This window comes from Athene cunicularia (genome assembly GCF_003259725.1).
Source record: "Athene cunicularia isolate RWA chromosome Z unlocalized genomic scaffold, athCun1 chrZ_part3, whole genome shotgun sequence".
NCBI lineage: Eukaryota > Metazoa > Chordata > Aves > Strigiformes > Strigidae > Athene > Athene cunicularia.
The window spans coordinates 14,149,388-14,165,365 of NW_020799144.1; the positions used below are offsets into that span (position 1 = coordinate 14,149,388).

General features: G+C 37.0%; 1 protein-coding gene across 1 annotated transcript in view; it reads left to right on the forward strand.

Moving 5' to 3' along the window:
• Nucleotides 1-15,978, forward strand: part of ADGRV1 (adhesion G protein-coupled receptor V1) — a 312,242-nt gene that overhangs the window by 58,629 nt on the left and 237,635 nt on the right. The window contains exons 19-27 of the mRNA XM_026866507.1: nucleotides 199-322; nucleotides 695-961; nucleotides 3,220-3,346; nucleotides 5,435-5,652; nucleotides 6,824-7,567; nucleotides 9,658-10,031; nucleotides 11,848-12,024; nucleotides 13,737-13,917; nucleotides 14,510-14,712. Coding sequence (XP_026722308.1) covers nucleotides 199-322; nucleotides 695-961; nucleotides 3,220-3,346; nucleotides 5,435-5,652; nucleotides 6,824-7,567; nucleotides 9,658-10,031; nucleotides 11,848-12,024; nucleotides 13,737-13,917; nucleotides 14,510-14,712 — 2,415 coding nt within the window. The remainder of the gene's footprint in view (nucleotides 1-198; nucleotides 323-694; nucleotides 962-3,219; nucleotides 3,347-5,434; nucleotides 5,653-6,823; nucleotides 7,568-9,657; nucleotides 10,032-11,847; nucleotides 12,025-13,736; nucleotides 13,918-14,509; nucleotides 14,713-15,978) is intronic.

A 15,978-nucleotide genomic window follows, 5' to 3' on the forward strand; every position in this document is an offset into this window, starting at 1 on the left:
TATACAAAGATTTTAGAGGGATGATTTCTGTGTAACTGTATCAACTGTTGTTTGTCATCCCTCTTGACACACCTAAGGATCAATAAATGAAAAACAACGCTCAGAAATCTCTGGTTTGTTAACACTCTCCATCGTTCATTTTCATTTCTTCATTGTTTTTTATGCAAGAAAATAATTTCATAATACTCTCCCTCTAAGGTACCTGAAGAGATGGAAGAGTTCATCATCAGTTTATTCAATGCTACTGGTGGAGCCAGGCTCGGCAATATAACCCGTGCAATTTTAAAAATAACAAGGAACGATGATCCCATTTATTTTGCAGGTTAGATATTATTGGTTTTAAATATAGAATACATATACTACCCCAAATAGGTTTTATTGATAGTCCAGATCATTGGGAAATCCTAATCTCAGTGGAGCTAGTATAAAACATTCATGTTTTTGTTGTGTTGAATTTGTATTTGTTTCCTTCAGAACCTTCTCTTATTTCATTATTCTCTTTGTAGATGCTGGGATTGGTTAGGTGGCGCAGTAGAACAATATTCTCTTCTATCTACAAGTATTTCCATGCCTTTTTCACATGTCTTCTGTTTCACTGAGGAGGAGTGTCCTCTTGGGGAAGATTAAGAAAATAGAGCATGTGCAAGGAGCTCAGGCTTGAACTGAGGTGGATTTGTTGCTTGTGTATTTTCAGAACCTCTGACAGTGAGCGTTAAAGAAGGAAGTGTTGCAAACTTTACAGTCCTAAGGAATGGATCTACTGACGTTGCTGTTGCTGTCCAGTATATTACTGTGAATGGAGATGCAACGGCTGAAGAGGGAGACTTTGTTCCCAGTGGAAAGAGCAGTGTCATTTTGTTCGATGTTGGAGAAAGAGAGCGGAATTTGTCTGTGTATATTAATGATGACGATACACCTGAAACTGATGAAACGTTTTATATCTTTCTTTTGAATTCTACAGGTAAAATTAATGATTTGATGTATGTTTAGTAACTCTCCTTTTTCTTCTGCAATTTTTAACCGGTTTGGTCTTATCATAAAGCAATATATAAATGCCAAGTATTATATCAATTAGGTTTGCTTCAGCATTTCTATACAGTTAATGTACACAGTGTGTTTGGATTTTAATCTTGAATTGTTTAATTGGAAATAAAAACCCTACGATACAGCTGAAAACTTTCCTGCAAAAACAACCGTAGTGAAAGTCTCTTTTCAAATGTAAATGCTCCAAATTAGATGAGGTTTTGACTTGACTACAGAAACACAAGGCTAAAGAATGTTAGCACTGCAACAAGTCTTAGGGAAAGAGGGATTCTTTTAGAGTTTTTTTTGTCATGCTTCAATGTGTACTACACAACTGCCTGATTTCTGTAAAAACAAACAGAACTGTCTCATTTTAAAGGAAGACCATGTAAATTGGCCTCTTTTATTTTTGTAGTAGTGCAACTTACGCATACACTTTTTCTCAGTTTGACTTTATAGTTTTACAAGGCTTCATCTACAGAAGAATGTGTGTTCGGAATTACCCAATGTACCACCCATGAAGGATGGGTTTATTTTAGAAGTAACACTGTTTTGTTTTGGTTTGGTTTGTTTTTTAAATGTTATCATTTAGCATGAAATGATACAAAATTTTTAAGCACATTCTTATTTTTGAAATGGATGTCTCCTGGAATAAACCGTCACTGCTGTGTAATATTGATAAGAAAATATAAGTTAAATGTAAGAAATAGGTACATTTTCTTGGGCTCTACCTGCTTAATAATGACCCTTCTCACCCTTAGCCCTGCCAAACTCAAGGTGTAGTGGGAGAGTCGTCTACAGTTGTGTTACCAAATTTCAATGATCTACTAGGGATTTATTTCAGGATGAAGAAACATAAAAGTAGATTTCTTCACCTAGTCGTGCGTGCTCAGTGCCTTAGCCCTGATGACAGTCTATAATGATCCCGTCTTCACAGTCAGCGAGACTGAGTGCTTCGGGTCACACCACAGTGGACACCCTGTGGCTGGTCTGTGAATTGCTCACAAGGCTTCACTCATGAACTGCATCTGCCCGAGACGTTGGTAGCAGGTGGCCAGAGAATTACAGGGGAATTTTTACCAATTATTGGAGTATAAGGTAGCTTATGTGCTTCCTGAGGTCAGCTAGCGTTCATTCTGCTACCCAGGTCTCCTACAGAACATCAACCATATGGAAATGATTGGAGAAAGCCATTCTTCTCCCTTCTTAAATTTTCTCTTTGGTCATCTCTTTCTCCTTTTATTACTTTCTTTGGGATCTACTGGTATTTTCTCTTACCCCTCTCTTGGGAATGTATGATGGCTTTTCTCCTGGCACGCTGCTCCTACAAGAATGGGTAGCTGCAGGCTCACTTTGCCTCTAAAAGCAGGATCATATCATCATGCAGTCTTCTAGAATCACTAAGAAGACAGATTTCTGTACACATTTCTGAAAGAAAAAAATCCTATTTTCTTTATATGATCCATTGCATAGGTTTGCCTTGATTATTACATCGTTTTTGAAAGTTATGGCAGGCTGTTGAGGCTCCGAGAAAATACAGATAGGTATATGAAGTTAAAGTAAGAAACACATTGTTTACTCGGAACAAAGGCTGGTCTAACACTGGTCAATAGGGTGGAAAAATGGGATGGGCGTGGAAACATAATGTACATCTGTGGACATAAGAAGGATGTTAGAATGTCCCTACAGTGCTGGTACACACACAGATATCCTACTAGCTTCTAGTCTACGTCACAGGTATATTTTTTCCTATCAGATAGACGGTGATATGGGTATGAATAAGCTCTTAGACATTGTTCTTAGCTCATATTTAGTTTAAGTGCAATAATAGAGGAGAGCTGGGATCTCTGAATACCTATCTTTTTCTTTTGACTTGACTAATTTATCAGACATTAAATACTACCTCTCATACAATCTTTTCTGCTCAGAAATGCATCTTCTCTGGTCATGTCACATATATTTTTCCTTCAAATTTTATGCCTTGCTCTCTGCATGAGATGCTACTTAAGTATTTTTACTCTGATTTGCCCATTACAAGAGCATCTCGAAAATGGGGTTTTCACTGATTGTTTTACCATTACTCATTTCTTGCATAAAAGCATAAAAGTGGTTGGTGTGAGAAGGAAACACCCTCAGTTTTAGAGTTGCTTTCATTTCTGATTGCAGTTTTCATAAAATTAATCCCCCTCTTTTTAGGGGATACTGTTATCTTTAAGGCTGGAGTGGCTACAGTTATTATTGAAGCAAATGATGATCCTAATGGAATTTTCTCCTTGGAACCTTTAGAGAAGCCAGTGGAAGAAGGCAAAAGTAACAATTTTTCGTAAGTAACTTCTAAATAACACTTTTGCACTTTTTTTTGGACTCACGTGCATGGTACTTTATGGATAGTACTTAGATCTAATCCCATACAAGTTTGCATTGATAAAAATGTATTAAAGAAAAATCGCTTTACTAAATTTTGAATTAAATGATCCGTAAACATGTTGAAGACATCAACTGTTTTATTATCAGGTAGACAATGCATATAAAAATGTATACAGAAATTCATGTTAAAATGTAGATAAATAAGACTACAACATTGTTGATTTGTTGTATTCTCAGTAGGTCTTAGATACAGAATAATCTAGATGATTTAGCAGACTATAACCCCGGCTAATGGAGAAATAAAAAATCTCTTCAAAATATAGCTAAATATGACCATTTTGTTCTTATTTTCTTTTTGCACCCTACTTTGAAGCCTTCTCCTACAAACAACCTATATACCTGTATTCTTTCTGTCAGTTTGTTTTTATTCTACCTCTTAATACAGACAGAAGTCTTTAGAGTCCAGATGTGACTGTCTTCTAGACTGAAAATACCCTTCCCTAGTCTGACCTCTGAAAGTGTTTTGTTTCCAGCCACTGGGATGTATTCAAGAATGGGAAGGGTTAAGAAATGAATTTGCTTGGCATCTTACCTTGTTATGTTCTGTAAAGTCAGGATGGGATTATAATTTGGCAAAAATACTGATTTTTCAGTAAGAAACCTCCAGACAGATTATATAGAGAAGTTAGGTCACAATAAATGTGATAGTGTGAACAGTTAGGGAAGAGGCTCTTTTAACATTTGATTATATTTTATATATTTTTATTTGATTTTTTAAAAATTTTTATTTTAAGGCCCTGAAACAGATGCCTGTGACTGTGAATTAGGTTTTTTGATTGTGTTGCACATCTGAAAAATGAAAATCCTTGATATTAAATATATTGTATGTTGGGTTTTGTTATGCTGCTCTCTGAGGTTTTTTTCCGTCCTCTATAATTATTTTTTTTTTAATTTGATGGTGTGAAGAACGATGATTTGAACTAAAGATGTTTATATACAGGTGCTTTATGGATAGCACGATCACCAACATTTGAGGACCTAGCTCCATCCTCACTGATGAAATCTGTTTACTAGGGAGCTGTCTCTTCCATACCCTCACTGCTTTGGCTGTTGTGTAGTTCATAACTAAAGGGTCTGAGCAGCATATAACCTAACTGCTGAGAGCAGGTGTGGCACCACTGAGCTGTAGAGGGAGTAACTGGTGTTACTGCAGCAGTGCTACACAGCAGGGATAGAGCACCCTGGTTCATTGCAAAAAAAAAAAAAAACAAACCCAAAAAACCCAAAACCTCTGGAAGCAGAAACAACATAATTGTGTTGCTGTGCCTGGACTGGTTTTTTTCTGAACTAATTTTTCAGCCTGATATAATCTCCTTGTACATTTTATTTTGCTGTGCAAAGAGGTGTACGCTTTTTATATGTAAAGCGTGCTTTGTTAATACAGGCATTATATGCTTCAGTTTTTATCTATAATGCCTTTTGGAAATTGGTGAAATTATGTTACTAGATAGCTGTACAAAAAGTAAAATCTTGGGTTTATTTACTACACTCTTAATCTGGAATAATCACAGCTTTCTGAAGGACAAAGAACATAAATCTGATGTAGGAAAGAATTTAAGGAGGCTTGATGTTTAAAGAGAGAAATGTTTGTGCTTCAGTGTAGATGATTTTCTCGTCTAAGGTTGGCCAGGTATATCAATTTTTAATGTTAACTTGCTGAAGGATTATACATTTCTAGTTGTTATTTACATAATAGAAGTGCAAGACATACTGATGCTGAGCTTAACAACACTAGTTTGCATGGGCCTGCACTGGTTACTTTTTTTTTCCTGCGGTACCTGTGGTAAACCTGGGAGTAAAATTATACTCTGAAATTGCAGGGCTGCAAATAGGATTGTATAATTGTATTTATTGTTCATGGTTATTTAGAACATTGTATGCTATTTTTCACAGTAAGGAAGATTAGTGTAATTGTGTTTTCCCTTGCTAATGAATGCTGATGCGTACCTGCCAGGACAATCTCTCTGTCTGTATCACTGAACAGGGTTTTGAGACACAGAGGACACTTTGGCAATGTCTCAGTGACCTGGCAGCTCTTTGATAATGACTCTGCACTGAGGCCAGGAGAAGAGTTCTATGAAACGTATGGGACTGTGTTCTTCATGGACGGTGAAGGTTTAAAGCCAATAACACTCCGTGCTATTTCAGATAGAATTCCTGAATTCAATGAATTTTACATTCTGAAGTTGGTGAATGCTTCAGGTATTGTCTTCCATATCACCATTCCCTTCATATCTGGTAGAAAAGAATTATGTTTAATCAATCAAAAAGAAACCAACCCTGGAAATCATGTCTTGATATCCTATACTTTTCTGGTAAGGTTTTAGGTTTTATTTTTCATTTCATCTTAATTTAGGTATATGAATGCAGTTATTCAGTTCCTGAATTACTGTTATAGGCACTTTGGTGATCTGACTTTTTAAAAGAGGCCCCTTGGTGATTTCAGAGATGTAGAACTTCATGTAGTTGAAGAAAAATAAAACTATGACTTTATTAAAATAAAATATGGCCATGCATGTCTACCGTAATGGAGGTTGGTTGGTTTGTTTGCTTTTTACTAGAGGAGGTAAAATACTTCTAGTTACCACTTCATAGGACTTAAATTACAACTGCTCCAGGTCTGCTGCTAAGCAGAGTTCCAAATCTACACTCATTCCACCTCAGTACTATTCGTGGTCTTCTGTGCCCAGACACAAATGAAAATATGTGTTGACCTTTTGTGTAAGAGAAATCCACGTGTGTGTACAGAAGATCTCCTACTCATAATAGGTAGATCACTGCACACGCTGCAAATGGAGGCTCTGCATTCGCATCATGATCTTTGCATCATGAATTCTTACTGTCAATTCTTACTTAGATAACTGACAGAAATAGAAATAATGGCAGGACTTGGCAGCAGTTCTAATACACAACAGGTTACTGATTCTGCAAGGTATCTCTGCTTCTGTTTCAGAGGCAATGGGCCAAATTTTGCCATTCCATATTCAAGTAAATCTTGGAGTAATATGAGAACTGAATTTGGCCCCATGTTTGTCAAATGAATCAAAGGTAACCTATCTCATTTACTAAATCAGAAAAGTTGGAGCTAATCCTATATTAGCTGAAAGACAAATGTGTGTTTTGCAGTTAAGAAATGACATACTGCTTTGTTTTCTATGAAAATTGTCACTATAGTGTTAAATATAACTATACAGTTAAATTATGTTATTAATAAATCAGCATTTTCTAAGAGTTCAGAGGCTCTTTAAAGAAGATTTAACCCTTTTTAGAAAGATATTTTATTAAAAAAAACATTTAAGTACTTGGTAAGTTTTGTTCAGATTGTGGTGCTTGAAACCAACCATTAACTTTTGCTCTAACTTTCATTATATAGGTGGGTCACCTGGTCCTGGTGGTCAGTTATCTGAAACAAACCTTGCTGTAACTGTGATGATCCCGTTCAATGATGACCCTTTTGGAGTCTTTGTTATAGATCCAGAGAGCCTGGACAGAGAGATAGTGGAAGATGTTCTTTCTGAAGATGATCTTTCCTATATTACAGACTTCACCATCTGGCGACAACAAGGCACCTTCGGTGTTGTCCGTTTAGGTTGGGAAATACTGTCTAGTACATTCCAAGCTGGACTACCATCAATGGTAGACTTCTTGCTGCTGGGATCGTTTCCAAGTTCAGTACAATCTCAGCCTCACATGAGGCGCCATCACAGTGGAACAGATGCTTTGTATTTCAGTGGAAAAGAGGATGCATTTGGAATTATTGGTCCTGAATACGCATATGATGGAAATACTGCAGTAACCAATTTTACATTTTCAGCGTGGTTAATTCCTAGTGCCAGTACTGATGGTTATATAGTTGAAAAGGATGACGGTCATGGGACCTTGTATTACGGCGTGAAAATCCAGACAAATGATTCTCATGTTTCTGTAGGGCTTCATTATACAGCATTAGGATCCAATATGACATATATGGCTAAAACAGCAGTCCTGAAATATCTGGATGAAAATACTTGGCTTCACCTTCTGATTACTCTGGATGAAAGTATAATTGAATTTTACCTGGACGGAATTCCAGTTCTCGGAGGAATTAAGAGCCTTAAAGGAGAAGCAATTGCTGATGGTGAGCCAATAGCCTGCATTATTTTTCTTCATATATAAAGTTCTGCAATGTATAGAAGAGCCTAGCTCCTTGACAGGTGTATGCAAGATACTGAAATTATTATATCTGATTAGTTAATTGAAAAGAATGAAGATTCTGAGGATTTCCAAAAAGCATATGGAAATTAGAGCTGTGAATGTTCAAAAAAATTCAGAACTGTAACAGAGCTTGGATTGCAATAATTTGAAAATAATATTTTAAAATTACATTTATAGACGTATGCTTATCATGTATACATACCATTATATTTGTTTGCAATTAATAATTTCCATCAGATTTACAGCACTGTAGCTTAGAAAGGACTATTTTCCTCTCAGTTTCTGAAACAAAATGCAATAATTTTGTTTCTAATTATGTATTATATTAAAACAAAGCCAGTATCTTGTAAGCAATAGAGTTTATCAGGGTGTAGATTTACTTAAGTATGTATTTACATGGTATATGAAAATTATTCCTATAAGTTTAATAGTGTTCCAAGCAACACTCGCAAGTGTACTTCAGTTTATCTAACTGGATAGTCCCAGATGTAATTTTAGCCACAAGTAACCATTATGGACATTCACTCTGAACTCGCACATCAGTGTCCAGAGAAATATCAGAACAATTCCTTTAGAAAGATATTATGTGGTCAGAGTACATTTATGTTTACTCTTTCTTCTGCACTTTCCCATTGTTCCACATGCATTTTTTTTTTTCTTGGAGATCATCTCCATCCTTTGTCCTTTCTTCCCCTCGCCTTCAGTTTCACATGTTTTCTTTGGTGGGTGTAGGCAGTGAATAATTATCAAATTATTGAATACAGTCTCCTTTTCTGTAATCAAAGAAAGGCAAAAAACATACAGTGATGTTAAATGCATATTCATCTATATGCATATATGTACACAAGCATAGAGTGAGTTTAGAGAGAAGACTTTGTTAATTGTATAGTGTAGTATTTTATTTCTGCCTGTAAATTTCCAGTGGTTGAAGTCTGAGAAAAGCCTTTGCCCTCTGTAACAAAGTAGTGCCTCTGCAATTAATAATTTCCATCGGGCTTGCAGTGCTGTAGCTGAGAGGAATTTTTCCCCCTTAGTTTCTAAAACAAAGATGTGTGAAATGCAATAATGCTTCTGTTGCTAGAAGGATATGTCTGAGTCGTAAATTTTCTGTATTAGTGGAGATGGCATGTGCTCTGTCTGGAGATACTACAAGTATAAGGTAAGGGTTTAATCTCTTTCCATTTAATGTTGGATGCTGCACAGTGGTGAGCTGAGTAGCCCAGTTTTTCTCACGATCCTCCGCCTTATGCCCTGGGACCATTATCAGCTGCTGTGGTTGCTTTTCTTTAGAACTGACACTCAGTGTCCTATGTATGCCAATGCATTCAAGAGCACAGTTTCTTCCAAACCCAGAAAACAGCTGGAAAGAAGAGATATCTATGTGTTTTAGCATGATAGGAATGAGTATGAGCTACCAGCTTAGTATATTTGTGTGAAAGGCGGTTGTGATCCCATGATCTGCTGAGTAGGATAATTGTTTGGAGACAGAGAAATATTAATGCTGTCGTAGAAAGCATTTGCAATCTGGTGTACCTTTCTGAAATCCATATTCCTAGTGTGTTGGGGAAAAGCATGTCCAGAAGGGCTGATGCAGTGATGATGAGTATCATCAGAATGGAGCCACTGTCCTAGCAGAGAGAGATAAAATGGGGTCTGTTTGGCAAGACAAAAGCCAAGAGGAGCTGGCGTTGTGGTCTGCAAGTCTCTGATAGAAAGAGAGAAATTTCCAAATCTCATTAAATTAAGGGGTGGTGACAATGTGTTGGTAGGACTAGTTGGATGAAAAACCTGAAGAGCCTAGGATGGAGTTGTTCAAGCTGTGATGATCTACCTGTAACATTGACACGAGTCTCGAGGAACCTCCTGGTTTTGCATTTCAAGATCAATATGATTCCTAATCCAGGGATAGTAAACATTTTAGCATTGATTTTTAATAATTACAGCTATTCAGCTGCAGATTTATTACTTTGAAGAAATGCAATAACATGAGGAAAATTACAATTTCCTTCTCAGGTCCAGGAATAGTGAGAATTGGAGCAGGAGTCAATGGCAGCAGTAGGTACACAGGGCTAATGCAGGATGTAAGGCTTTATGAGCGTAAATTGACACGAGCAGAGATCTATGAACTCCACGCAACTCCCGCGAAGAGCGATGTCCACCCTGTCTCTGGGTATTTGGAGTATTGGCAAGGAGAGACCAATAAATCATTCATTGTGTCTGCGAAGGATGACAAAGAGGAAGAAGGAGAGGAGTTGTTCATCCTAAAGCTCGTTTCTGTGCGTGGTGGAGCTCGAATTTCACAAGAAAATACCACGGCAAGATTAAGAATACAGAAAAGTGATAATGCTAACGGTTTATTTGGCTTCACTGGAGCATGTATTCCTGAGGTAAGGTGTTCATAAGGAAGATTTTAGGTGAAGTTTTGGACACAGAAAAGCTAATGGCAACACCAATTGACCTGCATAGGGCCTTGATTTCACACTGTTAGTTGCTGTGGTTAAGCAAAGTTTTCCTAGAATTTGGAAATGTGTAAATTCTGTTAATACAGGCTCAGGCTCACTGACGTTTTAAAAATGCCCCCAAATTATTTTTGTTAGGAAAATCTATTTTATTACTTAAACTAAAGACTAAGGCTTAAATTTTTCTAGGGGAACATTTTTTCTTTTTCTTCTGTCACATCTGAGATTGGGTTCTCAATTAAAATATGATTTAATTTTATATTTTTGAGAATTAATTATTACAAAGATTTTTATTATATTTTTCTGTGTTACATGATGTATTTGAAAGAATTTTACTACAGGTCGTGCAATGGCAAGATGTGATGTATTTTTCCACAATCATTTGTTGTCATATGGTAAAAATTGCATATGTTTGGTGTGAATTTGGTTGCTACTGGATTGAGTGGCATTTTTTTTTATTTTCAACATTGAATGATTATTTGGTAGTAGCCACCATATATGCAATATATAAACTTGCTACTTTTTTGGGGGAAGATTGAAATAAATGCAGTTAATTTTTAGTTCTTTAATGAATTATGAGGAAGAAGGACATTATATCTCTTGGTATTGGAAAAAAAAAAATTCGGAATACATTCCAATTTGGGAGCTCTCATGACCTTTAAATTACATTCTTTCTAACCAAAGTGCTTGTGATGTGTTTGAAAGTAACCATCTTGCCTGAGTGATACTGGGTTTCAATTTGGTTCAGTTTGCTTTCTGCATGCCTGCCATATGCTACGATAATAGATTCCTTCAGTTTCAAATGCCACTGATAATACCGTGATGCCACAGATCATCAACCAACCATGAAGCAAAATTAAAAATTTATATGGCATGTTAATTGTTTTGCACTTATGCCCATTTCGCCAGGGAAGTATCAGAGCTCTCAGTGATGGTACAGATACACAGCACTGTTTTATCAGCAGTTTAATTGCTTTGTGTGCATATCTCTCTAGTGAGCAGCTGAAGGCACATGCAGTGTTTTCTCTGTGTTATACAGGAGCTCTGAAATTTATCTAATGCTTAAGGTAGCTTTAGACTTTCTGGCAATTTTCCAATAAAAATTCATTATCTGTTTTAGTTCTACGATCATAATTTTCTAGAATATATGGTCAGTATCAATACCTTCTTTATTCCACATATGTGAAAATGTTGCTGCTGAAATTGTGTTCTCTGTGAGGACAGAATTGTAAAGAGGACTGTAGCACAGAAAATTTTACAGTTTTTCCTGAATGATGATAGTATAGTTTAATTTTAATGGGGTTTTTTTGTTTGTTTTTTTCCCCATAGTGCTTCTATTTGGGGAAAGGGGGAATCCAAATCTTTCTTTAGATTATTGCTAATGAGAATGAAAATCATTGACATTAATATAATAGTTTCAGTTGCTTCTGACATGCACATTTCAAGCATATTGATTCTATCTTTTGACACGTAGCTTGGGTGAAGAGATTGTGTCCAAAACAAACAGGGTGTAGTTATTGTCTTACCTTTACAGTCCACAATGAAGTACTAGAAGATGTTGCAAATTCCACTTTCTGACCACCATCAAGTTCAGTTTCAGTTTCTGACCAAAAATGTTGAAAGTAACATGACAGCAATTTTTTACCTGAACATTTGACTAGCATTATAGAATCCCATGTTTTGCATTTATTGCTTTGTTTTACTTTGACAATAACGAACTTATCGATTTCTTGCTTTCTTCCAGACCGCTGATGAGGGTTCCACTATATCCTGTGTCGTGGAGCGTACGAGGGGAGCCCTAGACTATGTGTATATAAATTACATTATCTCACAGGTTGATTCCACTGGCATTAATTACTCTGTTACCGATTTTTCTAACAGCAGTGGCACTATCACATTCCTTCCTTGGCAGAGATCAGAGGTAAACCCTACCTTCCCATTAAGTATTCATCCTGTCCTTTGCAAACCTGCTGGAAAACACCTTCTGACAGTGCTTGACTGGTTTCATAATAGAGAGAGTTTCCTTCTTCACATGGTTTTGTTAAATTTTGCAAGGTTTTTTGCATCCCTGACAACTAATAAGAGATATGATAGATGCTTGTAGATCTGTGTGTATCTCGGTTCAGGGGTCACCATGTGAACACATATGTTTGAATTCACAGAATATATGAAATATGTTTACATATATGTATATATTAGATGAGTGTATATCTACATGTATTCTTGAAGTGTAGACGGTCCTGGGCTGAAATAAAAGATCCAGCTACTTTTGAGATCGGAAAATGATCAGGTGTTGAAACTCAAACTTATCTCTACATCAATTAAATAGACAGCAATAAAGTTCACTGCTGTAATCAAGTGTCTTGCAGCTGCTGTTGGCCACATTCTGTTCCTTTTGCTTAATCTGTTTCTATTAATTCAATCCTGACCCACAGTGCAGGAATTTAACATTTCTTTGAAGATTTGTGGGACCACAGTGTTGTAGAAAGTTAATGCGTGTTTTCTATTAGTGTCCATAAAATAGCAAGAGTGAATTGTTAGTAGGACATGCTGCCCTCAATTTCACTTTCATGACTCTGCTTAAGTCAGTATGAACCGACTGAAACCCACTGACACCTCTCTAAGGATCCCAGTGGCTCCATTAGAACTGCGCATCTTGTCCCAGTTAAACAATGCAGGTGATGAGACCTTGGCAAAAGCTTGTGATATCTGAAAACAGTTTGTTTATGTCACTGTTCATTCAGCTTTAATCCTCCATTGAATCATAGTACTGCACTGCATATAAAGCAAATATTTCCAAAGCTCTTCTAGTCTGGCAGCATGGGTGAGGCCTGCCTTATTCTATCTAGTGGCAGAAATGGGCTGGTATTCACTCTTTCTCCCTTGCTACGTGGTCCAATGTATTGTCTACTTATGGAGGAGTTAATGGGCATGGCCCTAAGAAACAGACTGGGAGCAGCTGCTCGTCAGGGGAGATAGCCTGAGAGACTTTCCACTGATTCCTGTAAGCTACTCATTCCCACGCCTGTAAATACAATCAGCTACTTAAACCTTTTTCTTCTATATGTTTGTCTAATCGTATCACAATATATAGAAAGCTGTAGTTGTCTGAGGTGAACGTGTTAGCCTGTGCAGAGCCTGTTTTGTTAATGAATAGTATAATCTGCAAAATCAGGTGTCAGGGGGCTTAAAAGCTTGCTTTACGTGCTCTCTAAGTTGGATTGATCACTGTAGTGTCTCTTCGGATGCACAATTTGTTCAAGATTTTGAAATCTATCGGATGTTTCATTTTCAGTATACACAATTTAAACTATGCTTATGTTAAAGTAGATAATAATTGCTTGCTTGCTTATGTGTTTATGTAATTTGAAGCATTTAAAAAAATATGCTTTCCTTCTCTGATGGCTTGGTAAAGTTGTTTTTGAAATGCATATTCAAACCATAAAATGTTCTCCTAGAAGTTAGGTTAACTTAGGTGGAAAGTAAGAATGTTGCCTACATTATTTTCAAAACTACACAGCAGATACAGCTGACTGACTAATCAAAGAATTCGATGAGTTAAGCAGGGTCGTGAAACTCATAAGTGATGTATGTTGCACGCTTTGATTTCTCTATGATTTGGTCCTTCTCTAGGTCTTAAATTTGCATGTTATTGATGATGACATTCCGGAGCTAAATGAATATTTCCGTGTGACATTAGTCTCTGCAGTGTCTGGAGATGGAAAACTAGGTTCAACTCCTACCAGCGGTGCGAGTATAGATCCAGAAAAGGAAACTACTGATATCAGCATCAAAGCCAGTGACCACCCATATGGTAACAGTGATGGAGATGATACTGTCTTGTTGCAGTTAATTGTATAGTTCTAGCTCAACAGATAAAAACTTTGCTTAGCCTTGATAGCTGAGGAAGCAATGCCAAGTATTTATCTAGCTTAACATTAATTAATAATTTTTTACATGAGTGAAAGCTGAGTTATTTATTTTTGAGAATACTACAAAAAGGCATCATTGCTGCCCTGACCAAACAGGCAATGAGAACAGATAAACGTTGCATGTAGTTGATCCTCTGCAAATTTTGCTCAGATCAGAATTCCTGATGAAGAGAGACATTTCTGCATGCTTGTTATACCAGTAAGTGCCCAATACTATGACACTAAGACTCTTTTGGCAAGGGCTTTATTTATTATTTTGCTGTGGCTTTATCGGGGCTGATACGGGTATCAGTGAGGGAGGGGAAGATACACAGCACATCCCTGGAAATAGCATGATTGTGTCCTAAGGGCATATCAGTAATTGTTTCTTAATTTCAGAAATGTTAAATGTAAGTATAATAAATAAATTGGTTTCAATTTATTACCATAAATTTGGTGCAAGAAGCCATGTAAATAGTACCTCTTGTTTGCCAGGTCTACTACAGTTCTCGGTGGGGCCACCTCCTCAGCCAGGTGACGAAATGATTCTGCCAGCCTCTGCTGTGCCACATGTTACAACCAAAGAAGAAGTTGGACACATCAGATTACTGGTAGTGCGTGCACAAGGCCTTCTTGGAACAGTTCTGGTGGAATATAGAACAGTGCCGCTTACAGCTTCCAGTCCTAAAGACTATCAGGTATGGCCAGTGCCAAAATGTGTATTTATTTTAGGATTTAATTATTTTAGGTTTTAGGAGTTATTTGTCCTGGAGATAGCCTTCAGCTTGAGTATTTTAGCCCAGCTGTGATTCTTTTCATAGAAACACACATTTATGTGGTGATGTGAAAAGTGAATGTGTAATACTCTCTTATACACATCTGTGCAGTACTATGATTCAATGGAGGATTAAAGCTGAATGAACAGTGACATAAACAAACTGTTTTCAGATATCACAAGCTTTTGCCAAGGTCTCATCACCTGCATTGTTTAACTGGGACAAGATGCGCAGTTCTAATGGAGCCACTGGGATCCTTAGAGAGGTGTCAGTGGGTTTCAGTCGGTTCATACTGACTTAAGCAGAGTCATGAAAGTGAAATTGAGGGCAGCATGTCCTACTAACAATTCACTCTTGCTATTTTATGGACACTAATAGAAAACACGCATTAACTTTCTACAACACTGTGGTCCCACAAATCTTCAAAGAAATGTTAAATTCCTGCACTGTGGGTCAGGATTGAATTAATAGAAACAGATTAAGCAAAAGGAACAGAATGTGGCCAACAGCAGCTGCAAGACACTTGATTACAGCAGTGAACTTTATTGCTGTCTATTTAATTGATGTAGAGATAAGTTTGAGTTTCAACACCTGATCATTTTCCGATCTCAAAAGTAGCTGGATCTTTTATTTCAGCCCAGGACCGTCTACACTTCAAGAATACATGTAGATATACACTCATCTAATATATACATATATGTAAACATATTTCATATATTCTGTGAATTCAAACATATGTGTTCACATGGTGACCCCTGAACCGAGATACACACAGATCTACAAGCATCTATCATATCTCTTATTAGTTGTCAGGGATGCAAAAAACCTTGCAAAATTTAACAAAACCATGTGAAGAAGGAAACTCTCTCTATTATGAAACCAGTCAAGCACTGTCAGAAGGTGTTTTCCAGCAGGTTTGCAAAGGACAGGATGAATAGTTAATGGGAAGGTAGGGTTTACCTCTGATCTCTGCCAAGGAAGGAATGTGATAGTGCCACTGCTGTTAGAAAAATCGGTAACAGAGTAATTAATGCCAGTGGAATCAACCTGTGAGATAATGTAATTTATATACACATAGTCTAGGGCTCCCCTCGTACGCTCCACGACACAGGATATAGTGGAACCCTCATCAGCGGTCTGGAAGAAAGCAAGAAATCGATAAGTTCGTTATTGTCAAAGTAAAACAAA